Source organism: Homarus americanus, unplaced genomic scaffold (assembly GCF_018991925.1).
Source record: "Homarus americanus isolate GMGI-L3 unplaced genomic scaffold, GMGI_Hamer_2.0 scaffold16430, whole genome shotgun sequence".
NCBI classification, from domain to species: Eukaryota; Metazoa; Arthropoda; class Malacostraca; order Decapoda; family Nephropidae; genus Homarus; species Homarus americanus.
Genome location: NW_024729259.1, coordinates 2,673,607 through 2,701,550, shown reverse-complemented (window position 1 = coordinate 2,701,550; position 27,944 = coordinate 2,673,607). Strand labels below are relative to the sequence as shown.

The following is a 27,944-nucleotide window of genomic DNA, read 5'->3' as shown; positions in this document are numbered from 1 at the left end:
GATGCCTTTCACCTAATTTATCTCAAGCCTAACTTAACCTACACCTTAACCTATCTTGACAATCTGCCCCACATTAACCTACATGAAACCAAGTATATAACCTAACCTACCCCTAACCTGATAAGATAATATGCCACCTAACCTAACTCTACAACGTAACTCAGTATTTTCGTATGCAAATTTGGGTACGATTTCAGGCATTAGTTTTACTGTATATGTAGCAGCGATACGGTGTGGCAAGAGTTAAGCCCGTAGTGTGAACAAGCCAAAGCGCAAGATAATTTTGGAGGACTGAGGTTTAAGGTTTGTAAAAAAAAAAAAAAAAAAACGTTATATTAGACGTAACAAAAGTCAGCTTCATGCGGTGGGCGGGTGACGCAGAGCCAATGGGGAAGAGAGTGAGTGGTGTGGGCGGGTGACGCAGAGCCAATGGGGGAGAGAGTGAGTGGTGTGGGCGGGTGACGCAGAGCCAACGGGGAAGAGAGAGTGAGTGGTGTGGGCGGGGCGTCGGTGGTTAAATAGATGTTTACTCTCATAAGCCAGTCATTCATCAGTGTCATCCTTACTGCAGTCATCAACTGGTAAGTAATCTCACCCTCGGGATTTACCAGAACAGTGAGTACACAGAGCAAGACTCCGCTGGAAATTAACTTTTAACAGTCTATTATGGAAAGACCGTCGAGGTGAAGGGAGGGGAAGGGGTAGGGGTCTTTACTCCAATATAACTCAGATATTATATTAAAAACTGCAATATTTGTGGGTCATATTCATTCCCACTTATGATAACAACTTTTTATCATTAATTTCACCGCTTCAGTCGTAGGATGAGGACCTTGTACTGGCTACTCCTCGCTGCTTCTCTCTGTGTTGGCTTCACGGCCACACATCCTCAGGGAGTTGTGAACAAACTCCTGGCGGCGCCCCAACACCTACTCCTTCACCAGCGTCAAGGTGCCCGGGAGTATGGATTCATACCATCAATGTCTGTGGGAGAGGACCATTGTCAGGAGGTCGATGGCGAAGGAAGACATAACGGAGAAGTGTTGAGGTCAAGAAAAAGAAGAAGCCTCGATCTACATGAGGTGAAGGAACGTGACATCTTAACTGACATGTTGGTATCACTTCTTAGACTCCTGATAGTCGTTACGCTGGCTGAGAGGGACGTGTTAATCTACTATGACTCCCAGCCAACAACCCTATCCGTCCTCAGTCAACTATTGGCGTCTGATGTTAGAACGCCTTTGTTGATAATTGATATAACAGAACGGAGTCTGGTCAAGGCGGGGTGGATGGGAGACTACAACGACGGTGTTTACGTTCATATTCTGCTGTTTGAGGAGAGACATCTTGTGGAGGGTTTCGCCAGTAGTTTACCTCCACGGGTCTGGGCACCACAGTACTTATTGCTCGTTGCCGCTGGTTCTCGACCCCAATCGTCATTACTACTCACTCATCCTAGCATAAACCATAGCCCTTTCCTCTCCTTACTTCAACCAGTCTACCGTTCTGGAGCCCCGACCAGCACCTATCACATCATGACCCACAACAACTTTTGGCCAAGAGACAAGGTGAGGACTGTAGCCTCGTACACTGTGGGTCAGATAAATACCGTTTCTGAAGTTTTCCCAGACCGCTATACTCACTTCAACGGACACCGCTTCCACCTAGCTAGTTGGATCGACGACTTCCCATTCCTGATTAACGCAGCTGGAGCGGCCGACTCTCCCGGGTTTTGTCTCCGTATGTTGCAGGAGATCTCCGGGAAGCTCAACTTTACCTACCAGGTTTACGACTTTCCTCCGGACAAAAAGTGGGGAGATTTCTTCAATGGTTCTTGGCGGGGTCTTATCGGCGAAGTTTACCGCAAGGAAAAGTAAGTATTAGCGTTGATGTTTACTGCTTAACAATTCTCCAGAAATCTGTCAAACATTATGAAGAAGGAATTAGTATTTGTTTATTCATCTAAATCGTTGTTTGATATCTGAATTAATAAATTTCCCTTTTTATTAAGATATCAAAACTACATTTCAGATTCTTAGTCAATTGTTTGTGTCCATAACTCTAATTTGTCTCTTGGCAATTTTGGTGAATGAGCTTAATTAATAATAGCAAACTTTACTAATCAGGTTACCTAAAGATTAACCTCCAGCTTATTTCCCCTTTTAATTAAAACACTCAAACGCCTTAGGGTGATTAATATTCAAGTGGAAAAAGCACCTCAGTCTAATTTACTTGAAGATTAAGCTCGGTTAGGTGAGGTTAGGTTAGGTTAGGTTCAGCTAGGGTGTGTATAACCTTCAGATGGCAATTAAATTATGCATACCGGTTCCTTAAAAGGTAAACAAAACACAGGTCTTAACCTAACAGAGACTTCGGGATCAACCAGATGGCCATCAAGTTCGACAGACACAAGGCAATAGACTACAGCATCACGTACTGGGTGGAGTACTACAACTTCCTCTTGCCCATCCCTGAACCACCGTCTCGCTGGTGGTCCATCTCCTTCCCCTTCAGGTAGGTCCTCCGCCTCGTTCTGGGGGAATAGTGGCTATTTCGATGAGTGACTGAGGTTAACAGTGCGGGAGGTATTGTATGTAATTCTTTGTGTAAGTAAGATATGCAAATGTTCGTGTGTGTGTATGGGTTGGTGTACGTGTGTATGTACTTATGTGTTTGTGTGTGTGTGCGTGTGTGTGTGTGTGTGTGTGTGTGTGTATGTAGGCACTTATGTGTGTAGGTGTTTGCTTGTGTGTGTGTGTGAGAATGCGTGTGGAGGTGTTTGTTTGCTCATCGTATGGAGATGCAACGCAATGTAGAAGGGATTGTCTCCTTCTGCAGGTGGTCGACGTGGGTGGGCGTGGTGCTGACGTTGGTCCTCGTCACCATCGTCCACCTCGTCTTCATCAAGGTAAGTTAAAGACACGTCCTCATTTGAGATTTACTTTACTACTATTAATAACAATAAATAATTTGTACAGTTTCTAATGTGTGTGTGTGTGTGTGTGTGTGTGTATACCGGCAGGTGAAGGAGCTACCTGACGGAGGGCTGAGCCATACTCTCCTGGAGGTGGTAAGAACCATCCTACGCCTCGACGCTTCAGACCTCTCATGTGATTACTCCGTCAGGTAACTAACTGGTGACTGATGATGGTGACTGCTGACGTTGGATAGTGACTGACAATAACTACTGACGTTGAATGGTGACCTGACGGTGATATATCGGGTCTATACGTGTCTTATCTTATATGAGTTAGTGACAAATAAATCATCTTTAAATTTAAACTGATTTACGACGTACAACAATACAACAAAATTTACGACGTACAACAATACAACAAAATTTACAACGTACAAATAATATTAACTCAATTTCACGACATACAACTGAATATTTGACTAGATTGACGTCATAATGTGTTGTAGGCAGTGTTGTTAAGTGAGATTATTGTTGTTTTGGTCAGGACGATGCAGGGAGTATGGCGTCTGGTTGCTATGGTGATCTCCATCTCCTACACCGGGAACCTGGTCGCTTACATTACTGCCCCGCCCAGGCCAGCTTACCTCCGTACCTTCCATCAACTTGCCTCTTCCGGTCTCAAGTAATCGCCATCCTGATTACTTGAAGATTAACCAACCTCAGTTTATTAATCACCCTGATGCTAATTTAACCTAATCTAACTTAAGCTTAATCTAACCTATTATGTTCTAGCTTAATCTAACCTAACCTAACCAAAACTATCCACATCCCACAGGTAGCGTTAGGTGTGGTTAATCATCAGGTGGAAAAAAAAGAGACTGAGGGACTAATCTTCAGGTGGTTCCATCAGTACCTCATAAGTCACAGTTTAAGACTTTTAATAGGATAGGTTAGATTGAGGCTTCATTTAAACCTGAGTCATTCCTGTATTTAATGACCTTGACCTAACCTTAGTGACCTCCGCCAGGCCCATCATGACAGACTACGGCAGCTACATCCCTTCCGCTCTGGCCTCCTCCCTTGACCCCGCCCTTAGGAAGCTGGGTCAGTCCCTTGAGGTCATCCCTTACAACTATGACCTCGGCCTCAGCATGGTCAGTGAGAGGGCAGTTATGGCACCCCTTAGCACAGCAAGAGGACAGTTATAGCACCCCTTAGCACAGCAAGAGGACAGCTATAGCACAGCAAGAGGACAGTTATAGCACCCCTTAGCACAGTAAGAGGACAGTTATAGCACCCCTTAGCACAGCAAGAGGACAGCTATCGCACAGCAAGAGGACAGTTATAGCACCCCTTAGCACAGTAAGAGGACAGTTATAGCACCCCTTAGCACAGCAAGAGGACAGCTATAGCACCCCTTAGCACAGCAAGAGGACAGCTTATAGCACAGCAAGAGGACAGTTATAGCACCCCTTAGCACAGCAAGAGGACAGTTATAGCACCCCTTAGCACAGCAAGAGGACAGTTATAGCACAGCAAGAGGACAGTTATAGCACCCCTTAGCACAGCAAGAGGACAGTTATAGCACCCCTTAGCACAGCAAGAGGACAGTTATAGCACCCCCTTAGTCTTACTCTTCCACTGACTTCAACAGGTAGAAAACGGTGGCCACGCTCTGATAGAAGCAGAATCGTACCTTCAGTATGTGGCCACCCTGAAGGGCGCCGTCAACACATACATCCTGAAGGTGAACTACAGGGCATCGCACATAGCCTGGTACTTCCCCAAACACACGCCCTGGACCTACAAGTTTAATCACTACATCTCAGTCTTTATTGAGTCTGGCCTCTGCAGGTACTGGTGGAAGGTGAGAAGAGAAAACGTTTTTCTGAGTAGAAGTAAACAAAGGAAACGTTTCTGTGAGTAGAAGTAAACAACGGAAACGTTTCTGTGAGTAGAAGTAAACAACGGAAACGTTTCTGTGAGTAGAAGTATACAAAAGAAACGTTTCTGTGAGTAGAAGTATACAAAAGAAACGTTTCTGTGAGTAGAAGTATACAAAGGAAACGTTTCTGTAAGTAGAAGTATACAAAGGAAACGTTTCTGTGAGTAGAAGTATACAAAAGAAACGTTTCTGTGAGTAGAAGTATACAAAAGAAACGTTTCTGTGAGTAGAAGTATACAAAAGAAACGTTTCTGTGAGTAGGAAATAAAGGCGTAAACAGAAACTTTTTTGTGATTGCAAGATTACTTTAGATTGACTCGGTGTAAATTCAAATCTTTTTCCCACATCTTTACTGACGTGTATTAAATATTATACGAACCTCTGTGATTGAAGACCCACTAGGACCTTAATGTATGGTAATCGTTTGTTGTTCACCTGCAGGAGGCGCAGACGAACTTCAAGAGAAATATGAAGTTCCGTGAAGTGGGTGTTAATGTTGGTAATAGAGGCTCTCGACCCCTGAGTCTGGCAGATTATCAGGTAAATACATCTTGACGTACAGTAAGTACCATATGACGTAACACAATCATTACGTAACTCCATCGTGACGTAAATATACACATAGACAACCGGAAGACCTGATAAAGTGATACGAATTAACCTAACCTAACCTAACTCCTCTTATAATAACATTAGGATAGTTAATATTTAGGACAAAAGAAACTGTGGTGTCTAATCTTCCATCTTGGACTCTCTCTCTCTCTCTCTCTCTCTCTCCCACCTTTTCTCTCTCTGTTCCTCCTCCTCCAGGGCGCCGTCATCGTCTACGGGGTGTGTATGGGCGTCGCGGTGATGGTGGGTCTCCTGGAGGGCTTCTGCTGCGTCATGAGTAAGAGTTGGGTCAGGCGTAGGCACAAGACGAAGGCCTGAAGTGGGTGTGGCTACCGAGGTGACTTTAGGAGCTATTTAGGTGACTTCAGGAGCTACCATGGTGACTTCAGGAGCTATTTAGGTGATTTCAGGAGCTACAATGGTGACTTCAGGAGCTACTTAGCTGACTTCAAGAGCTATTTAGGTGACTTCAGGAGCTACTTAGGTGATTTCAGGAGCTATTTAGGTGATTTCAGGAGCTACCATGGTGACTTCCAGAGCTACTTCAGTGATTTCAGGCTACGACTTACTAGATGTACTGATGACTTCGCACTGAATACTTAATACTCCCCACGCCTGGCTCACAACCTCTCCTCGCCTGGCTCACAACCTCTCCTCGCCTGGCTCACAACCTCTCCTCGCCTGGATCACAACCTCTCTTCGCCTGGATCACAACCTCTCCTCGCCTGGCTCACAACCTCTCCTCGCCTGGCTCACAACCTCTCCTCGCCTGGCTCACAACCTCTCCTCGCCTGGCTCACAACCTCCTCGCCTGGCTCACAACCTCCTCGCCTCACAACCTCTGGCTCACAACCTCGCCTGGCTCACAACCTCCTCGCCTGGATCACAACCTCTCCTCGCCTGGCTCACAACCTCTCCTCGCCTGGCTCACAACCTCGCCTGGCTCGCCTGGCTCACAACCTCCTCGCCTGGCTCACAACCTCGCCTGGCTCACAACCTCTCCTCGCCTGGCTCACAACCTCCTCGCCTGGCTCACAACCTCTCCTCGCCTGGCTCACAACCTCTCCTCGCCTGGATCACAACCTCTCCTCGCCTGGCTCACAACCTCTCTTCGCCTGGCTCACAACCTCTCCTCGCCTGGCTCACAACCTCTCCTCGCCTGGATCACAACCTCTCCTCGCCTCGTTCACCATCTCCTTTCGTCGATACAGTGACATCACTCATCAGTAACCAATCACAATGCTTCCTCATTTCCCGCGCAAATACTATTTATCAACAACCTTCACCTAGTCCTAGTGGGTAACAGACGTAAAGGTGAATCCTACTCTAAGTATTGGGAGTAAATCAATACTTACCAAGGATCTTAGGTAAGTCTTCTAAAAATACAAAAACACATCGACTTAGATTTTGTTTTTGCCGTTTATTAATGAGTTATATACTGAACGAGTCATATAGTGTTGTCATGTATATCTTCATAAAACTACAGTTGTATTTTTTTTCACTAATATTACTTATTATATTTTTAATTAGGATAAATATATAGTTCTATAAATTTGAAAATAAAACATATATCTTTTTTTTTAACATCAATGAATAAACAATAGGATCACCTGAAGATTAGACACCCCTAGTTTATGTCACCTTAAGATTATCTAACCTAACCTAACCTAATCTAACCTAACCTAACTTAACCTAACCTAACCTAAAACCCCCCAGGTATCGTTAAGGCATTTAATCATCAGGTAAAATAAGCTAGGGGTGTCTAATCTTCAGGTGATCCAATAGACCTTAAAATATTACAGAAAAAAATAAACATTCGACAAAGAACAAGTTAGAATGATAACAAGAATTAACCTTCACTATAACTGTGACCTGACCTGACCTGACCTGACATATGAGTGCCTAGTAACAAGAGTACCTAGAGTAGTTCCCAGAGTACTAAGTTATTAAGGCTATCGGTATCCGAAACTAAAATCCAAGTTCTCGAATATCCGGAAAATCATGTAACTCAAAACTAGAACTTGATAATTTTTGTTACGAGATCAGAGGACTTGTTGACGTCACACTTTACTTACGTCATACAATTTACTGACGTCACACTTTGCTTACGTCATACAATTTGGTGACGTCACACTTTGCTTACGTCACACAATTGTCTTACGTCACCACTTGTTTATGTTAGATGAACACTTGGAATAATGTGAGTTGTACAGTAATGCAATTGATAATTTTAGTGTTTATAATATACTAGACTTAATTGATGTAGCATTATATACGTAACTGTATAATGTAACTATAATAATTTCACCATAATAAATACAAGGTCTTAATTACCATATATATTCTTCTATAATTCTGTAATCCTCAATAACTTAAGAATAATATACATCCTTAACACTAATACTAAAAAAAAAAAAATAAAGGAACATTCTCAGATTAAATTCTTTCCACAATTACGATTTTTACTCACAATCCGGATTTATTGGTGATATTATCCAGGTTAGGTTAGGTTAGGTTAGGTTAGGTATAGTGAATAGGTTTCCCTGACTAGCAACAAATCCTATGAGGCATCACACATTACTGAAACAACAGGGTGTCTCAAAAAATAATATGTACTATAAATATTACCTTACATATTTCCCCGTGTGGATGACGTGAAGAATTATTTTACAACTTGTGGGAGAACAACAACAACAACAACTGAGGAGATGTTGTTGTTGTTGTTGTTGTTGTTATTGTTGTTCAAGTATTCAGTTAGCGTACAGCCTCTAATTCTTTTTTTGAGACACCCTGTATAAGAGAATTGAACAGGTGTACTAAACCATAATAAACTTAATATAACACAAAATCACTATACTTAAGGAATCAGAGTTCACAATCGTCGTCATTATTTAAATCTGATTGAGTCTACCTAGAACTCATCAGTCAATTTTCTATTTTTAATATTTTCTCTTAAATACTTTGACTATATTTTGGTCTTTCCATTTTCTGAGTCAATTCTTTTCTCTATATCTCCTGCCTTCATCTGTGCTTCCTTCTTCATATTCATTATCCACCTATACGATATGTTTCACGCCTTTCTTCCCACTGCTTGAGCTGTCATCACTGCTTGAGCTGTCACCACTGCTTGAGCTATCATTATCACCATCATCATCGTCGCTGGCTTCCTCTTCATTTTCGTTACTGAAACAATATTATAAAATATTATGTCTGATACTAGAGAGCAATGTGTATAAGTTAATGATGTAAGGAACTAATTGGTTGGTTGGCTGGATCTTATGATGTTTGGAGAATCTCTAAAGTTTATTATATATATAGGATGTAAAAACAGTTTATTATTATTATTATTTATTGTTATTATTAGTATTATTATTATTATTATTTACTATTATTCTTATTTATTATTACTATTAGTTATTATTATTATTATTACCCAGCAGTCTTCGTAAATAAACATAACCCAGGCATCTCTCCATACAATACCTCCAGACCCATATCTCTCCCTCAAATATTAATCCTCTAGCCTTCTATGTAACCACAGACACACGGCACAGATAGACAGTTAGCTTACCCGAGTTTGGACAGGCCCCACACAATGAGGGTAGTGTCAGTAGAGCCGCTGTATAATTTAGAGGCGCAGATTATGATGCAGTTAACACCAATTTTGTGACCCTCGTAAATTGCTCGCGGTTCTGAGGTCTTAGCGTCAAAGGCCCTGATGTAGTTGTCGCTGCTGGCCGTGTATACTGTAGGGGAAGGTTGTATACTGTAGGGGAAGGTTGTATACTGTAGGGGAAGGTTGTATACTGTAGGGGATGGATGTATACTGCAGATAGAAGGTTGTACACTGTAAAAGGTGGACTGTACATTAAAGGGTGTACACATTATGCTGTACATTGCAGGGGAAACACTACAAAATAATACACTTGGGTTATACACACTCAACACAGACTCAACACAGACGCAACACAGACTCAACACAGACGCAACACAGACTCAACACAGACTCAACACAGGAGCAACACAGACGCAATACAGACGCAACACAGACTCAACACAGGAGCAACACAGGAGCAACACAGACGCAACACAGACTCAACACAGAACGCAACACAGAACGCAACACAAAAGCAACACAAAAGTAACACAGACGCAACACAGACTCAACACAGACTCAACACAGACTTACACAAGCCACGGTGGAACTTTATAGCATTGACTGTGTTCTTGTGACCGTAGAAGGTGGTCATGGGGCCCACTTCAGTCGCCTTAGTCTTAATAGTGACAGTCTCTGGCGAACCAGCATCCCAACACTTCACCTCACCAACTCCGTCACCACTGTACACCAGCTGTTTGAGGACCACCATACACACTATTTGACCCAGGTGACCCTTAAACACCTGTAGGGAAAACCTGTGATTAATATGTAATGCATTGAGGGATGTGGCCATGTATTTCTATAGCAGGTGAAGAATGTGGCCACTTACCCTATAACAGGTGAATGTTATGGCCACTTAACCTATAACAGGTGAAGTTTGTTGGCCACTTACCCTATAGCAGACGGCTGTGGCCACGTCCCAGCTACGAAGGGTCTTGTCAGCACCACCTGTATACAACACTTTTCCCGTTACATCTGTGGCCATGCAACTAACGCATTCTGTGTGGCCCTCAAATTTCTGGGTCAGAAAAAGAAATACAAGCATTTAAAAGTAACTGTTCATGTATATAATTATATAATCCGTACATATGGGTACAATGAAGGACAGGCGTTTGTAACTTCTTATAATTAGGATCCTAACCTAACCTAACCTAACCTAACACTATAACCTAACCTAACCTAACACTATAACGTAACCTAACCTAACACTATAACGTAACCTAACCTAACACGATAACCTAACCTAACCTTACCTAACCTAACACTATAACCTAACCTAACCTTACCTAACCTAACACTATAACGTAACCTAACCTAACACTATAACCTAACCTAACCTTACCTAACCTAACACTATAACGTAACCTAACCTAACACTATAACCTAACCTAACACTATAACGTAACCTAACCTAACACTATAACCTAACCTAACCTTACCTAACCTAACACTATAACGTAACCTAACCTAAAACTATAACATAACCTAACCTAACACTATAACGTAACGTAACCTAACCTAACACTATAACCTAACCTAACCTTGGGTATTGTGGGTATTTACACTGGGCACCGGGATACAGCTCACCTTCAAACACTTCCCGGTAGTAAAGGACCATGAACGAGCGGTACAGTCGAGGCTCCCGGTAATTATTACATCACCTGAGCCCATCTCGGTGTCAAGAACTCCCGGTATGATCACTTGACAGTAGATACCCGCAGTGTGGCCCTGTGGAACATTAGGTGTATGGTTACTGTGGCCCTGTGGAACATTAGGTGTATGGTTACTGTGGCCCTGTGGAACATTAGGGCTTGGTTACTGTGACCCTGTGGCCCTGTGTATGCTACTAATAGTCACTGTGGCCCTGTGAAATATAGATACACAGCTACTGAAAAATGAAAGAGAGAGAGAGAGAGAGAGAGAGAGAGATATATATATATATATAGAGAGAGAGAGAGAGAGAGAGAGAGAGAGAGACAGAGAGAGACAATGTTTACCTCAAAGATCTTGATACAGACAGACTTGGAGGTGTGTTCCTCTAAATCATCTTCGTCAAAGTACCAGGCTCTTGCGGTGTGGTCCTGGGAGGTGCTCACTAAGTATTCTCCCGTACACAACACCCTGGTGATGCGTGATTCATGACCTGTGGGTGATGATACATGACCTTTTGACCTGTGGGTGTTGATACATGACCTGTGGGTAATGATACATGACCCTGTGACCTGTGGGTGTTGATACATGACCTGTGGGTAATAAATTTGTATCTCATATTTCTTTATTATTAATGGACAACTAGTGTAATTACAACTTTAACAACCAACTGAAAGACCTTATGATTATTGAAGTGCATTAATAACATCATAACATCAACATAAACAGTTCTATTTCTCATAATTATCAATTGGTTGTTGGATTTAGTTACGGGTTTTAAGACCTTAGTTATTAAAGTGTTGTATTAACATTGTAACGTCAATTAGGGTATCATTCTGAGTCACACTGTTATGTTTACACGTAGAGGGCAGCACCGTCAACAAGGGTATAATTTTTAGTTCCACTGTTATGTTGTTTACACGTAGAGGGCAGCACCGTCAACAAGGGTATAATTTTTAGTTCCACTGTTATGTTGTTTACACGCAGAGGACAGCACCGTCGTTGGCTTCTAAAGTGTTCCATGCTTAACTCTTGTATGGCTATAATTTAGTGTTTGTGTGACTCGTTGTGGTGTTATGGCTGAAAATAATGGCGCGGGAATATTCAGTGATCATGTGTGTAAAGTGTGGTGTTAATATGTAATGTTATTGAATAGTTACGAGGGAAACTTGACTACCATTCTTGTCGACTAAACCCTGGCAGAAGCTGGTTACATATACCCCTCTAGCTCGCAAGCTTATGGACCCTATAGACTGGGTAAATTAAAGTGACAATCATCTCTTCTTAACGACTGCTGGCTGCCTCACTCATTATTTGTGTTGCTGTGAGTATTGTTGACACAGTTAGTTTTTATGTGGAGTGTGTGTGGAGTGTGTGTGGATTGTGTGTGGAGTGTGTGTGGATTGTGTGTGTATTTAAGTAGACATAAGAAGTATTTGTGGATGTGTGTAAGTTAACGTAATTATTATGTGAGGATTTACATGTATATACAGTAAGTAGAGAGTAGATGTGGATATAAGTGTAAAGTGACATAGAGAGTAATTATTGATAAGAACATAAGAACACAGGAACATAAGAATGGAGGAAAGTGCAGCGGGTCTATTGGTCCATATTGGGTAGTCCCGTTTACACCCAACCCGTATCGCTCATATACCCATCCAACCTATGTTTGAAGCTACCCAGCGTGTTCCAGTTCATGATGATGTTTGGTAACTTGTTCCACTCGTCCTCTACTATATTTTCAAACCAGTGTTCATCTATCTCGCGCCTAAATCTAAATTTTTCTAATTTAAAACCATTGCTACGAGTTCGCTCCTGGTTGGATAGTTTGAGTACCTTTGTTATATCACCTTTGTTTAGTCCTGACTTTCCATTCTCCTCTGAATTCTTTCTCGGGATTTCCTATCCATTCTGTAATACGGTGACCAGAACTGAGCGACATAATCCACGTGAGGTCTCACAAACGCACGTTAACCTCGCTTGTCTTGTAACTAACACTCCTTTGTATGAACTCAAGTACTTTGTTAGCTTTGTTTCGAGCAAATACACATTGTTGTCTTGGTTTAAGATTCCAACTTATCATTACTCCTGAATCTTTCTCACAGTCGGATTTCTCTATAACAAAGTTGTTCATCTGATGTCTGGTTTCTCTGTTTACATCTCCTAACTAAGTACTTTACATTTGTCCACATTAAATTTCATCTACCATTTTTCAGACTATGCAAATCTTTTTTTTAGATCTTCCGGTAGTTAGCGGAGTTCTCGTCAGATTTAATTACACACCCTATTTTAGTGTCATCAGCAAATTTTCTTATGTTGCTGTCTACGCCTATATCTATGTCGTTTATGTATACAATAAATAGTAATGGTCCAAGTACTGAGCTTTGAGGTACTCCACTAGTGACGTTACTCCAATCGGATTTAGTGCCGTTAATGCTTACTCACTGTTTCCTGTCCTGTCCTGTTTCCTGCTCTAATCCATTTTAGAATATCACCTTTAATGCCATGAGCCTCCACTTTTCGCATTAGTCTTTCGTGGGGGACTCTGTCGAAGTCTTTGCTAAAGTCGAGATATACCACATCATAATCGTGCCCGTCGTCCACCGATTCGAAAACAGTTGAAAAGAATGTTAATAGATTAGTCAGACATGAACGCCCGCTTGTGAAGCCATGTTGGGAATCATTGATCAACTTGTGCTTCTCCAGGTGATTTCGAATAGATTTTGAAATTATTGCTTCCAGGAATTTGCCTACAATTGATGTTAAACTGATTGGACGGTAGTTAGAGGATAGTGATCTATCTCCCTTCTTGAAAATCGCTATTACATTCGCTATTCTCCAGGATTCTGGTACTACACCCGTTTTTAATGGTATGTTAAACAAATTTGCTAAGGGCATACTAAGCTCTTCCTTACATTCCTGTAATGCTCTGGCAAATATCTCCTAAGGAAATGGTGACTTATTAGGCTTTAACTTGACTATTTGCTTACTAACATCGTTACTAGTCACTACTATCTCGCTTAATCTATTTTCTTCACTAGTCGGTGCCTCCGGTATCATGATTAAATTTTCGGTGGTGAAAACTGTTAACAAATATCTGTTCAGATTATTGCTCATTTCTCCGTCGTTATCCGTTAGCTCGTCGGTATCTGACTGTATTGGTCCAATCTTTTCTCGTATTTTAGTTTGATAGATTTGAAAGAATCCCTTAGGGTTTGACTTCGCCTCCCTTGCTATCTTCAGTTCATTATTCCTCTTTGCTTTTCTTATCTCATTCTTAACCCTACTGGCCAATACCTTATGATAATCTCGGAGGTAAACTTCACCACGATTTATTCTCCAACCTTTAGCCTTCTATAGAGAGTAATGACTGACACGGTAAAGATCAACATACAGAATACCTTCATAGGTGTACAAGCAATCACAGTCGATAATGTCCCACTTCCTCAAGGTGTTGTCAGCAGACCCGGTAATGGCGAAGGTGTCGTGAACCGTGACGCAGGTGATGTAGCTCGTGTGTCCCCTGGAGGAGGTTACAATGTATTAATGTCTCAACACCAGCAGCAGCATCAGGAGGTACACACACACACACACACACACACACACACACACACACACACACACACACACACACTTACTTTATAATACCGATACACTCCGTCTCTTTGCCCCCGATGGCCCACACCCTGGCAGTCTTGTCCTCAGAGCCCGTCACCAGGAGGGATTCATCGTCAGAAGCGCCGATACAGTTGATGCCTCCGTCGTGGTCACACAGGGTCTCCAGAGGGAGCTTACCCAACTCTTTAGTGATTCCGCTACCCATCCTTCCTCTCTCTCTCTCGCTACTCTGTGTGTATCCTCCTGCTGGTACTGCTGCTTCTTCTCGTGGGGTGTTGTGACTCCTGCAGAAGGTAAAGAGGTTATATTTGGAGTCTCTCTCTCTCTCTCTCTCTCTGTGACTACCTGTCGCAACAGGCAACAGGTAGCACACCAGTAGGGGGAAGGAGAGGAAAAAGGGAAGTAAAGGAGGAGAAGTAAGGGGGATTGGAAGGGAAGGGGATGATAGATAATGAGGATGGGTAGGAGGGAGGTGAAAGGGAAGGAGAGGACGGAGAGATAAGGGAGGAAGAGGCATAAGGAGGAGGGGGAGAGAGAGGAGGAGGTTAGGAGGGGAGGGGAGTCTGTCGCTAGGTCACACCAAAACATAAAGATCTTGTGTGTGTGTGTGTGTGTGTGTGTGTGTGTGTGTGTGTGTGTGTGTGTGTGTGTGTGTGTACAAGCAATAATAAACAAACAAACAAACACAACATCACACTCACTAAATACGTCATTGTTATAATTAATCAAATAAAATGATTTATTTACACTTACTATCATCTAAATATCGATTATAGATTTAACAAAATTTCAAGTTTCATAAAATTTAATGACAAAATTCATGAAATATATGACACACCTGTAAACACACGTGAGTCTATATGACACACCTGTAAACACACGTGAGTCTATATGCCACACTTGTAAACACACGTGAGTCTACTGTATATGACACACCTATAAACACACATGTATGACATACCTGTAAGCACACGTGAGTCTACAGTATATGTGTCATGAAGAGAGTGAACGACCGCATTTGAGTCATTAAATGAGTTAAATACGTGAGTAAGGGAGAGGGAGTTATTAAGGGAGAGTAAGTGTGAGGGAGAGGGAAATATTAAGGGAGAGTGAGTTATTAAGGGAGAGTAAGAGATGTAAATAAGGGAGATTAAGTATAAGGGAGTGAGGGAGGGGGCCATACTTGGGTGTCCACAGAGGTGAGAGGATCAATGTTGTTGTGGGTACTACTGACGCGGTAACCATAACACACACACACACACACACACACACACACACACACTCACACACACACACACACTCACACACACTCACACACACACACGAACTCAATTATTCCCACGCCTGTCTATCACCAATCACATGACGACAGGTTACATGAGAGGTAATAGACTGACATAGACTGACATAGACTGGCGTAGACTGGTGTTAAGAACTGGATTTCTCACTCACTTCTCAATACTTGAAATTGAATTAAACTGTAAACTAAACTCACCTGTATGACTGTAGAGTTAGACTGTAAATTTGACTGTAGAATTAGACTGTTGATCTTACACTTAACCTGGAACTTGGTAAACTAGGCTGTAGAAATAGACTGTAACTGTGTAGCCTGAAGGAACAGACTGTTACTCGCCCCTCGCATGACTGAGTACCTGGACTGTCGCTCTGTGTGTATGTGTGGTGGTGGCAGGTGGCCCAGTGGTAGTACTGACGTGTTTGACACCACCACTAACACCACTATCATCACTACACTCTCTGGGCTGACTGCACCACTACCACCACTACACTCCCTGGACTGACATCACCACTACCACCACTACTTGGGCTGACACCACCACTACCACCACTACACTGCTTGGGCAGACACCACCACTACCACCACTACACTCTCTGGGCTGACATCACCACTACCACCCAGTAGTTGGGCTGACACCACCACTACCACCACTACACTGCCCCAGAGCAGACACCACCACCACCACCACTACACTCTCTGGGCTGACACCACCACTACCACCATTACAGCACCACACTCCCTCGGCTAACACCGTCACCACCATCACCACACTCCCTCAGCTGGCACCACCACCACCACCACCACACTCCCCTCATTTAACACCATCACCACACTCCCTCGGCTGACACCATCACCACACTCCCTCGTGGCCCCTGTCCACCTCCCTCGGCTGACACCACCACCACACTCCCTCGGCTGACACCATCACCACACTCCCTCAGCTGGCCACCATCACCACACTCCCTCTGGCTGACACCATCACCACACTCCCTCGGCACAGCTACACCACCACCACCACCTCCTCGGCTGACACCATCCCCACCACCTCCTCGGCTGACACCATCCCACCCACACACTCCTCGGCTGGCCACCCCACCCACACTCCCTCAGCTGACACCATCACCATGCCTCCCTCGTGACACCACCACCACACTCCCTCGGCACAGCACCACCACACTCCCTCGCCCAGCACCACCACCACACTCCCTCAGCTGACACCACCACCACACTCCCTCGGCTGGCACCATCACCACACTCCCTCGGCTGACACCATCACCACACTCCCTCGGCTGACACCATCACCACACTCCCTCGGCTGACACCACCACCACACTCCCTCGGCTGACACCATCACCACACTCCCTCGGCTGACACCACCACACCTTTGCTGTTAACCTCACAGTTTTTTTATAAGATTTACCTGAAGATTAATCTCATAAGCTTATTTCACCTGACGATTAAACACCGTAACGCTACCTGGTGGGAGTTAAGCTGGGGGTGGGAGGTTAATCTTCAGGTGACTCCATTTCTAAGATGGCTGTAGAAATTAATCAATATCGCGTGATCATATTTACCTGCCAGAGCATATTATATTTTAAGAATCTATCCTCCTCCTTCCTTTCCTCTTCCCTCCCTTTCTCTCGACCCTCCCTTTCCCCCTCCTCCGTACTCTCCCACCCTTGTTCTCCCTCCCACCTCCCTCCCACCTCCCTCCCCTCCCCACTCGTCGGATTTCGGGTGTTCGATTTCTGTACTTGTAAATGAAACTCCTGACTTGAGATTCTAACACCTTAACACCCTGCAATTCCTTATTTAAATCTGATTTATGAACTGGTAAGACTATTTTTACCTGTGGGTGATTTAGTGAATAACTGGTGTATTTATTAGTGAGTGTAAATATTGTTTTGGTCATGGTGGTCTTTACATGAAGGGTCCCTTATTATTTATAGTCTCGATTGTCACTTGTTTTTATCCCATCTACCATAACACAAGCGTTTTCGTACCCAAATTCTTCATTATTTATCTAAAACGAGACTAAACATCTTTTTCTTTCTCAGATATACAAAAAGACAATATAATTCAAATATTTTATTGCTAGGTATACATTATTATCAGACTGCATGCAAAAATACAGTGTATGTGTTTATGAAAAGTGGTATAGGCACGTCGTCGTCATTATATAATATGTATATATATAGTGAATATTTATCTAATGGACACAGTTATAGTGGATGAATATAAAGGGACATAGTTACTCTCTAACACTGAACATTACAACACAGTCTGAGGCAGGTGGTGACGTCACAGACTTAAGAAACACGAACAATATGAATGATGATGTTAAAAGATAATGTTGGTGATAATCATAATGTTTATTTTCTTTTAAATGTGAAAACTGAGAATTGTAATCTTTATTTTATTGTTTTTGTTATTATAATGTCATTCTATTCCTCCTTTCTTTCCTCGTCTTCTCTCTTTCCTTCGTTCGTAAAATTTCTCCATGGTTTCACCAAAAAAATTAAGGATTATTGACAGTTCTTTTATGCAAGTTGTGTCTATGGTTGACAGTTCTACACAGGTATGGTTGACAGTTGTACACAGGTATGGTTGACGGTTCTATACAGGTGTGGTTGACGGTTCTATACAGGTGTGGTTGACGATTCTATACAGGTGTGGTTGACGGTTCTATACAGGTGTGGTTGACGGTTCTATACAGGTGTGGAGTCCTCAGGTTTGCTCACGGGGTCCACATCGTCACCCAGGTACTTGTCGAGGTACTTATCCAGATCCATAGGCTTGTTCTCTTCCTCCTCGGAGTCGTCCCCTTCAGAAGTCGTTTCATCACTGCAAGAAAAACATTAAAGCTAATTTCTGTATTACCTCTTTAGATAAGGTAGTCATGGTGATAATGCAATGATAATAAATAACTCTCCTAGCATGCAAATCAAGTGCTCGTAAATCATCCTCAATTATCAGGCTGGATTCTTCCTCGTCAGTGTCACAGGCAGGTAGAGGTCACTGAAAGGCATAAATTCTTCGACAGCTATTTATTAAGAGGTAACTAGCCAGGTAAAGGAATCAACTAACCAGCTAAGGAAAGGCGTGACAGCACAGAGAGAACCACAATACGTGCAACCAACTGCTCGTTGAATCATGTAAAATCTAATGTCGATTCACACCTCGACCTACGCTGTCTCAAGAATTCCCACAAGCACAGACGAAATCAAGTCAGTCCGGTTACGGTGTGTCCGGTTACAGAGTGTCCGATTACGGTGACTTACCTAACCGTAGAAGAGAGTCGAGGAAACTCACTTACCGCATCTCGCCAACCATAGGACTCACAGCTGTTCTTTTACGTGAGGCTTTGGCCACCGCCAACTCGAAGAGCTCGTCGTCTGTACTGCAAGACAGAGGGAGGCTCCAGGCTCTGAACACACCACTCTACAGTCCTTCATCCTACACTAATTCTCCTCCGCCTGACTGGACACACTTAAGACCCTCAGCTAGGAAGGTGATTTGAATTAAACAGGAGGTGGGAACTACAGCACTGTTTTATGGAGGGAACTAAACGTGACAGCATGACGAACTGAAGACAACTGGATACAAAGCTTAATAGAGGGCAAACAAAATAGATCACCTTTAGATTAACCATCCCAGCTTACTTCACCTAATGATTAACCACCATAGCACTATCTGTGAGGTTAGGTTAGGTTTGGTTAAGTTAGGTTAGGTTAGGTTAGGTTTGGTTAAGTTAGGGTGATAATCTTCAGGTAATCCAATAATATTTATCATACTTAGATATTATAAAAGAAAGCCAGAGCGAAGGATTGTTTTGACAGATAAATAATTTGTTTAAGATGAGGTGAATATAGTAACAATGTTTAGTAAAGGCTGTGAAAAAAAAAACATTTGTGGAAACCATGAGAGATATGAATCTCCAGTTAAAGAATAATTAATACTAGCGCTAGTTCTATGCTAAATACAGGTTAGGTAATGTTAATTTCGTCCTAGATACAGGTTAGGTTAGGTTGAGTTAGTTTTTTCCTCAATAAAAGTTAAATTAGGTTAGGTAAGTTTCGTCTTAACCTAACCTAGTCTATCCTATCCTAACCGTATTTAAAAAAATATATATATATATACTCAAAATAGACTCGGAGCGTTATCTTTATGTGAAAATAAATACCGACAGGGTCAAAAGTTCGCTCCCGCCCAAAATGAAACAGTATCGACCCCCAAATGAGATGAAACAACACCCGCACCAGATGACAGTCAGGGTGAATCAGTTCAAAGATTCATTCTAGTGACTCAGTTTTATATAGGGAAGCGAACTTTTGTCCCCGACTGTACACACACCATTTATTATTATTATTATTATTATTATTATTATTATTATTATTATTATTATTCACATAGGATTATACAGTGCACTTAATATTACAACAATTAGTTTAGTTAAGGTAGATAAGTAAAATAGAAAGTGAACAGAAATAACTTATTTACCTTTTAGATGAAACACGATCATATAATTCGACTTTAATACCAAATAGTTATTACCGATAGATGCGCTGATGTTTTTTTTTGTTTTTTAAGACTGGATTGGTTTTTTTAAAGCATCATAAGGCAACTTAAATACTTTTAGCCCATCTTAAGATAAAGTAAGTTATCTAAGCCAACCTAAGACAATAAAATCTTGAAGCCCAACTTAAGACAAAATAAGTTCTTGTTTAAGCGACGTAAAATCACATAAGATTCTGACAGACAGAAGTACAAGACAATGTTTACATACTGGAATAAGCGTAACACAGTCTAGAACATGCGTAAAATAACAAATAATCTAGAACATGCGTAAGATGAGCATATATCCAGGAACAAGCATAAAATATACATGATTGCGTATGTGTGTATTCATTCCTTCCAAGCGAACATAATTTTACATATACGCTCCCTTGTACAACCTATGTGCTGTTTAGAATCACACGTGTACACTCATGCCCTCACTTTGTACACTTATAGATAGTATGTTCATCTTACCTGACTTTGGAGGCGTCCCATACCCTGAGGGAGCCGTCAGAGCTGGCCGTGTACAGCTTATTACCAGCCACGGTCAGGCAGTTAATGGAGTCAGTGTGGCCGCGGTAATCTCTCTTCATAGATCCACTCTTGGCATCGTAGGCGCGGGCTGAGTGGTCTGTGTAGCCGACGAACACTGTAGCCACCCAGGAAGTGTGTTAAAGTAATTTCATGGTTAGATTAGATTAGGTTAGGTTAGGTTATTAAAGCCCTGTTAAAAATCCCCAAAACAATAACAATGTTTCGCTTTACGGAAAAAAAAACTGATACTAGTCCAGTGAGTCAAACTTACATATACCTCTGTAGAACTTGAAACACACCACACCGCCTTCGCTCTTGTTGATTTTGTAGGTGCGGGTACAGTCACCGAACTCCCTCACCCAGCACTTGACCTTTGAGTCCGCACTGCCGGTGTACAGGAGTTTATTCACCACCTTCAGGCAGGTCACCGAGCCTTTGTGGTCATCAAGAGTCTGCGAGGAGGAGGAGGAGGAGGGGAGGTGAGGGGGACTGGTGTTACAGGTGTGAGTTATTCAGGTTTTTCGTCTGGTGTGAGTCAAAAGGTTTTAACTAGGTGTGAATCAAAGAGGTGTGAGTCAAGAGGTGTTAGCCAGGTGTGAGTCAAAGAGGTTATAGCCAGGTGTGAGTTGAAGAGGTGTTATTTAGTCGGGTATGAGTCAAACAGGTGTGAGAGGCCAGATCACTTACCTTAAGACATCGGCCACTGTTAATGTCCCACACATTGACAGTACAATCGTCACTGCCGGTGTACAGTAACTTCCCCGTTGGGTCAGTGTCCATACATGACACTGACCCTCTGTGTTGCTTGAACGTCTGTAGGAAACATTCGTATTAGTGTGTTGCTTAAGTGTTATAGGAAGAAGTCTTGAGCCTTAATTAAACTAGTCAACCTCACACTTCCCCCAACCCACGCTAACACTACCCCAACCCACGCTAACACTACCCCAACCCACCCCAACGCTACCCCAACCACCCTAGCTACCCCACCCACGCTAACACTACCCCCAACCCACGCCATAACACTACACAACCCACGCTAACACTACCCCAACCCACCCTAGCATACGCACCCCAACCCCACCCCACCCTAGCACCAACCCACCCCAACACCACCGTCAACCTCACCTTTATACAGATTCCCATATCCAAGGACCAGGAACGGGCGGTGGTGTCCGTACTGCCCGTGATGACCAAGTCCCTTGGGTTAATGTGTAGTCCTTCCTCGTTCAGGCCTCCGGTATCGTCGCCAGGTATGAAGATGATGGGATATATAGCCATTTGGTGACCCTGTGGTAGTAGTGGTGTTAGTAGTGGTGATGGTGGTGGTGGAGGGGGTGGTGGTGATAATGGTGATGACAGTAAGGATGATGCTGGTGATGGTGCTGATAATAATAATGATGGTGTATTATGGTATTATTAATGGATATAATGAACTATGGTGATATTACTGTTAAAAAAAAGAAGGTATCTCATTTTATATCCAATTTCTAGAGAGATAAACAGAGAGAGAGAGAGAGAGAGAGAGAGAGAGAGAGAGTCAAGTTAGTGAGGTCATTCCTCACCTCAAGGATCCTGACGCAGGCTTCCTCTGATTCCATAACATCGTCGGCGTGAAGGTCCCACACCCTGGCCGTCTTGTCATAGGAAGTACTGAACATGAAGTCCCCTGAGCAGATAATTCGATGAACCTGTTGCACGTGTCCTGAGGGAGAGTGTTATGCGTTACCTGGTGGTGTAGTGCGTTACCTGGTGGTGTAGTGCGTTACCTGGTGGTGTAGAGCGTTACCTGGTGGTGTAGTGCGTTACCTGGTGGTGTAGTGCGTTACCTGGTGGTGTAGTGCGTTACCTGGTGGTGTAGTGCGTTACCTGGTGGTAGGTGCGTTGCCTGGTGGTGTAGAGGCGTTACCTGGTGGTGTAGTGCGTTACCTGGTGGTGTAGTGCGTTACCTGGTGGTGTAGTGCGTTACCTGGTGGTGCAGTGCGTTACCTGGTGGTGTAGAGCGTTACCTGGTGGTGTAGAGCGTTACCTGGTGGTGTAGTGCGTTACCTGGTGGTGTAGAGCGTAACCTGGTGGTGTAGTACGTTACCTGGTGGTGTAGAGCGTTACTTGGTGGTGTCATGCGTGACCTGGTGGTGTAGTGCGTTACCTGGTGGTGTAGTGCGTTACCTGGTGGTGTAGTGCGTTACCTGGTGTTAATTGTGTTCGGTGTACATGACCCAATCAGACGTGCACATGACCCAATCAGATGTGCACATGACCCAATCAGACGTGCACATGACCCAATAAGAGTTGCACATGTCTTAGTAAAACTCACCACTGTAGGTAAAGAGACAATCGGAGGTACACATATCCCACTTCCGAATGGTCTTGTCCTCAGAACCCGTAAACACGAAGGTGCCTTTCATGGTCACACACCAGATCCTGCCAGTGTGGCCCCTGTTGAAGATAACCCGGTGTGTATAGTGCCAGGGAGTGCCAGGGAGGGTCAATGAGTGTCAGGGATAGTCAAGGGGTGCCAGGGAGGGTCAAGGGGTGTCAGGGAGGGTCAAGGGGTGCCAGGGAGGGTCAAGGGGTGTCAGGGAGGGTCAAGGGGTGCCAGGGAGGGTCAAGGGGTGTCAGGGAGGCAGAGGTCAGGGAGTCAAGGGGGTGCCAGGAGGGTCAGGGGGGTGCAGGGGATGTTAGGGGTGCCAGGGAGGTCAAGGGGTGCCAGGGAGGGTCAGGGAGGGTCAAGAGTGCCAGGGAGGTCAAGGGGTGCCAGGGAGGGTCAGGGGTGCAGGAGGTTAGGGGGTGCCAGGGAGAGGTGGGGGGGTCAAGGGCTGCAGGGGTCAAGGAGTCAGCCAGAGGGTCAAGGGTGTCAGGGGAGGTCAGGGAGTGCCAGGAGGTCAGGGGTGCCAGGGATGGTTAGGGGTGCCAGGAAGGGCCAAGGGGTGCCAGGAGGGTCAGAGGGCCAGGAGGTCAAGGGGGTGCCAGGGAGGTTAGGGGTGCCAGGGAGGGTCAGGGGTGCCAGGGAGGGTCAGGGGGTGCCCGGGATGGTTAGGGGGTGCCCGGGATGGTTAGAGGGTGCCAGGGAGGGTCAAGAGGTGCCAGGGATGGTTAGTGTGGCTCCTGTTGAAGATACCCAGTGAGTATAGTGCCAGGAAGTGCCAGGGAGTGTCAAGGAATGTCAGGGAGTGTCAGTGAATGCCAAAGAGGGTCAAGGGGGGTTAGAGAGGATCAGGGAATGCCAGGGAGGGTAAGGAAGGGAGGGCCAGGTGGTACTGTTTCCATCTTCTACTGACGAGAAGGTCATAAACATTACTGGTATTGATCGTGGTTGTTGTGTGTACCGGGGTTTCTCAGGAGTTATTAGAACGTGAGTTAAGTTTACTGAGTCTTGTGTGTGTTTTTTGTGCAGTGTAACCAAGTAATGTGTTACTGAGTCTCGCAACCTCTCGCGTGGCTCGTGGTTCATAGGTAGATAAACAGTGCTAAGAGACGTGGTTTTAAGGGGAGGTGCACCGTATTTAATGATGTGGTTAGGCTAAGATAGGTTAAGATAGGTTAGGTTAGGTTAGGTTAGGTTAGGTTAGCGTGAGTTAGGTAAGGTAAGGTTCGGTCAGGTGGGGGTGGGTAGGTATTAAATACCTGAAGTAAGAGTGTTCACGTACTTGAGTACACCAAGACACTCGGTGGGTTCACTCATAGTACTCCACATCTTGGCCGTCATGTCGTAGGACCCCGTCACCAGGAGGGAGCCGTCCTCAGAGAGCGTCATGCAGGTGATGCTCCCGTCATGGTCATGTAGTGTGTCCAGCAGGTGACCCTTAGTCTTGTTCTTGCTGCTGCCACCTCCCATCCTGTTGCTGTTCCTTCCTGCTGCTGGTGTTGCTGGTCCTCCCTCCTGGTGGTGCTGTAGCGGCTGTACTTGCTGCTGCCCGCCACCGCTGCTGCTTCTTTTACTTCCTCCTGTAGACACGTTAACAGCTACCTTGAGTATGTTGCAAGACCAAGTGGGCGGGGAGAAATATATTGCATGTCCACGGGGCGGGGAAAGGTATGTTGCAAGGTCAGTGGTTGGGAGATGTCTATTGCATGTCCAGGTGAATGAGGGGTATATTATTGTGGTCGAGGGAGGTAGAGGAGATAGCATGCTGCGGGGCGGGGCCGGTGTCCACACCCACTATGATGAAGAGAGAAAGAACATGACCCTGACGTGGATATATATATATATATATATATATATATATATATATATATATATATATATATATATATATATATATATATATATATATATATATATATATATATATATATCTTGATAAAATCACACGGGAAAATGGAAACAACGGAGTACCTTAGCTTTCGTCTCTTTATTCAAGATTTATCTTATCCACGTTTTCATTGTGGATTTACATGAAATATATATATATATATATATATATATATATATATATATATATATATATATATATATATATATATATACATATATATATCTTGATAAAATCACACGGGAAAATGGAAACAACGGAGTACCTTAGATGTCTTGAATAAAGACGAAAGCTAAGGTACTCCGTTGTTCCGGCCGTAATGATATCAAATTATCTTATCCACGTTTTCATTGTGGATTTACATGAAATATATATATATATATATATATTATATATATCAAGAGTGATAAACGATATACTGTATGTATGTTGTGTTGTCAAAGTAAGAGAAACAATTGAAACCTGCAATGGTGTGTAAATGAGGCAGAAAGTCAGATCAGCAACCTGGGACTTGGTCAAATAAATAGCAGCAGGGTCTACCATTAGACAACACATTATGCCCCCAATATCTTCCCAGGCGGTAGTACCTCCCTGTTTGGTAGAATGTATATTCCAAGAGTAAATATAAAAAGCATGTAACTTATTACAGTTAGACGTCTAAAACTGCAAATAGCTGTACGATATATGATTTTTTTCCTTGAATGTACAGTTAGACCCCAAGTTTTGGCGCCCTCTATTATATTTACAATGATAAATGTGGCCCAGAGACTCAAAATGTTGGGGACTACTGGTTTATATAATCCTCTATGGCCAGTTAACAAAAAAAGGGAGGTTGATGTTATTAAGTAATGGTCCTTATTTAGTGTAAGGTACTATACAATGTGGCTGTGTGATCAAAAGAGGACTCCAACAGCTGATACCGGTCAATGTTGTTGTGGCAGCCGACTCCTGGTAACTACAACACCCTCTATGGGGGGTGTCAACGCCTCAATAAATTAGTACTTAAAAACTAATAATAATAAACGTCATTTTTCTTAAAAGTCTTGCCATTTTTACACGCCTCAAATTCCCTCCCTCTCATACCCACCTCTTCCCTCCCTTTCCTCTCCTCCCTTTCCTCTCCCTCCCTCCCTCCCTTCCTTCCTCAATCAATACATAATTTCTAGTTTTCAACCATTTGCTATCCCGCTGTACCTGTACTTAACACCTGCTCATCACGACACAAACCACCTGTTCATCCCGACACATAACACCTGTTCATCCCGACACATAACACCTGTTCATCCCGACACATAACACCTGTTCATCCCGACACATAACACCTGTTCACCACGATATATAACACCTGTTCACCACGACACATAACACCTGTTCACCACGACACATAACACCTGTTTACCACGACACATAACACATGTCCATCCCGACACATAACACATGTTCACCACGACACATAACACCTGTTCACCACGTTCACCACGACACATAACACCTGTTTACCACGACACATAACACCTGTCATCCCGACACATAACACCTGTTCACCACGATATATAACACCTGTTCACCACGACACATAACACCTGTTCACCACGACACATAACACCTGTTTACCACGACACATAACACATGTCCATCCCGACACATAACACATGTTCACCACGACACATAACACCTGTTCATCCCGACACATAACACCTGTTCATCCCGACACATAAACACCTGTTCATCCCGACACATAACACCTGTTCATCACGACACATAAACACCTGTTCATCCCGACACACAACACCTGTTCACCACGACACATAACACCTGTTATTTTCATCAAAGTTACCTGGTATTTCTATCAAAGTTACCTGGTATTTCAACACATTAAAAATCATAGTACAATTATATAATTATGTCAACAGTAACAACTCTTTCGGACGCTTATAAATTCTTGATGTTATGTACATTTTCTATGGTTACTTTAATAATTATTTTTAAGGGGTAATTAACATATTTTCTTCCCTGTGATGTTTTCGTGATTATATATAGAAACGATTAATTATATTTGTTGGGTTGATTAATTAATTGAAGGAGATTACTTATTTGTTGAAGATACGTAATTAGTAGAAGTTAGTTGATTTGATGACTGTTTTGTTATGTGTAAATAAGATATTGAAAGCGGAGGAGATAGATAGATAGATAGATAGATAGATAGATAGATAGATAGATAGAGAGGATAAAATGATTTAGAGACAGGAGAAGACAGATAAATAAGAGATATAGATGGACAGAAGAAAAAAAGAGACAGGGAGAAGCAATACATGCGAATAAATAAGAGAGATAAACAGAGAGAAAAAGAAGACAGTAAAAAATAATACAAACGAATAAATAAGAGAGAAAGAATGAGAAAAAAAGAGACGGAAAAAAACAGAAAAATAAAACAGAGAAAACAGAAGGAAGTATACACAGACAGAGATAGACAGACAGATAGACAGACAGATAGACAGATAGACAGACATACAGACACTTCTTACCGCTTCATGGTGGTGTGAGGTGTTGGCGGCGATACACCGTGAGTTAGACTACTGGCTGGCCCGGGGTGTATGTGGAAATGTATGTGTGTGTGTGTGTGTGTGTGTGTAGCAACGCCGCCTGAGAGAGAGTTATCACCTTTTTGTCTGTTTACACCCACGCACGGAGAGAGAGAGAGAGATGTACACACACACACACACATACACACACACACACACACACACACACACACACATACACCACTTAGAGACACACAATTTTGTCTACGTGTTCTGTTGACAACTGTTTGGTTCGCTCTCTTTCTCGCTTGTTTTTTTTCTGTTGTTTATTATTGTTGTTTGTCATTATGTTTACGTTATTGTTATTGTTTTGGTAAGTTA

General features: G+C 43.2%; 3 protein-coding genes across 4 annotated transcripts; 1 reads left to right on the top strand and 2 right to left on the bottom strand.

Annotated features, from left to right (window-relative positions):
• The first annotated feature begins 824 nt into the window (after positions 1–824).
• LOC121866583 (glutamate receptor ionotropic, delta-2-like) lies at positions 825–6,271 on the top strand. The gene is made up of 9 exons (XM_042366354.1): positions 825–1,873; positions 2,368–2,514; positions 2,839–2,908; positions 3,023–3,126; positions 3,462–3,599; positions 3,945–4,071; positions 4,572–4,784; positions 5,304–5,402; positions 5,673–6,271. Exons 1-9 carry the CDS (start codon positions 825–827, stop codon positions 5,790–5,792), a joined length of 2,067 nt encoding a protein of 688 aa, XP_042222288.1. The 3' UTR covers positions 5,793–6,271.
• A 920-nt stretch (positions 6,272–7,191) lies between these two features.
• On the bottom strand, positions 7,192–16,119 carry LOC121866401 (WD repeat-containing protein 86-like). The gene is made up of 9 exons (XM_042366052.1): positions 15,896–16,119; positions 14,421–14,684; positions 14,184–14,305; positions 11,130–11,275; positions 10,720–10,860; positions 10,025–10,150; positions 9,664–9,874; positions 9,046–9,220; positions 7,192–8,657 (listed from the first exon to the last, which is right to left on the bottom strand). Exons 2-9 carry the CDS (start codon positions 14,603–14,605, stop codon positions 8,531–8,533), a joined length of 1,233 nt encoding a protein of 410 aa, XP_042221986.1. The 5' UTR covers positions 14,606–14,684; positions 15,896–16,119; the 3' UTR covers positions 7,192–8,530.
• A 1,653-nt stretch (positions 16,120–17,772) lies between these two features.
• On the bottom strand, positions 17,773–27,638 carry LOC121866400 (WD repeat-containing protein 86-like). Of its 2 annotated transcripts, XM_042366050.1 has the most exons (10): positions 27,567–27,638; positions 24,436–24,733; positions 23,103–23,224; positions 22,351–22,490; positions 21,914–22,075; positions 21,476–21,601; positions 21,060–21,240; positions 20,729–20,903; positions 19,014–19,097; positions 17,773–18,541 (listed from the first exon to the last, which is right to left on the bottom strand). In XM_042366050.1, exons 2-10 carry the CDS (start codon positions 24,621–24,623, stop codon positions 18,406–18,408), a joined length of 1,314 nt encoding a protein of 437 aa, XP_042221984.1. In that variant the 5' UTR covers positions 24,624–24,733; positions 27,567–27,638; the 3' UTR covers positions 17,773–18,405. The 2 variants fall into 2 exon arrangements, with proteins under 2 accessions (XP_042221984.1, XP_042221985.1); XM_042366051.1 differs by lacking the exon at positions 19,014–19,097.
• Between the last annotated feature and the right edge of the window lie 306 nt (positions 27,639–27,944).

Coding starts and splice junctions, on each gene's coding strand:
- LOC121866583 (XM_042366354.1), top strand. CDS start 825: ATGAGGACCTTGTACTGGCTACTCCTCGCTGCTTCTCTCTGTGTTGGC. Junction 1,874..2,367: donor GAAGTTTACCGCAAGGAAAA/GTAAGTATTAGC, acceptor TTAACCTAACAG/AGACTTCGGGATCAACCAGA. Junction 4,785..5,303: donor TCTGCAGGTACTGGTGGAAG/GTGAGAAGAGAA, acceptor GTTCACCTGCAG/GAGGCGCAGACGAACTTCAA.
- LOC121866401 (XM_042366052.1), bottom strand. CDS start 14,605: ATGGGTAGCGGAATCACTAAAGAGTTGGGTAAGCTCCCTCTGGAGACC. Junction 14,306..14,420: donor GAGTGTATCGGTATTATAAA/GTAAGTGTGTGT, acceptor AACCTCCTCCAG/GGGACACACGAGCTACATCA. Junction 10,861..11,129: donor TCTGTATCAAGATCTTTGAG/GTAAACATTGTC, acceptor AATGTTCCACAG/GGCCACACTGCGGGTATCTA.
- LOC121866400 (XM_042366050.1), bottom strand. CDS start 24,623: ATGGGAGGTGGCAGCAGCAAGAACAAGACTAAGGGTCACCTGCTGGAC. Junction 23,225..24,435: donor GAGTGTCTTGGTGTACTCAA/GTACGTGAACAC, acceptor TATCTTCAACAG/GGGCCACACTGGCAGGATCT. Junction 19,098..20,728: donor TGGGACGCCTCCAAAGTCAG/GTAAGATGAACA, acceptor TCTGTCTTGCAG/TACAGACGACGAGCTCTTCG.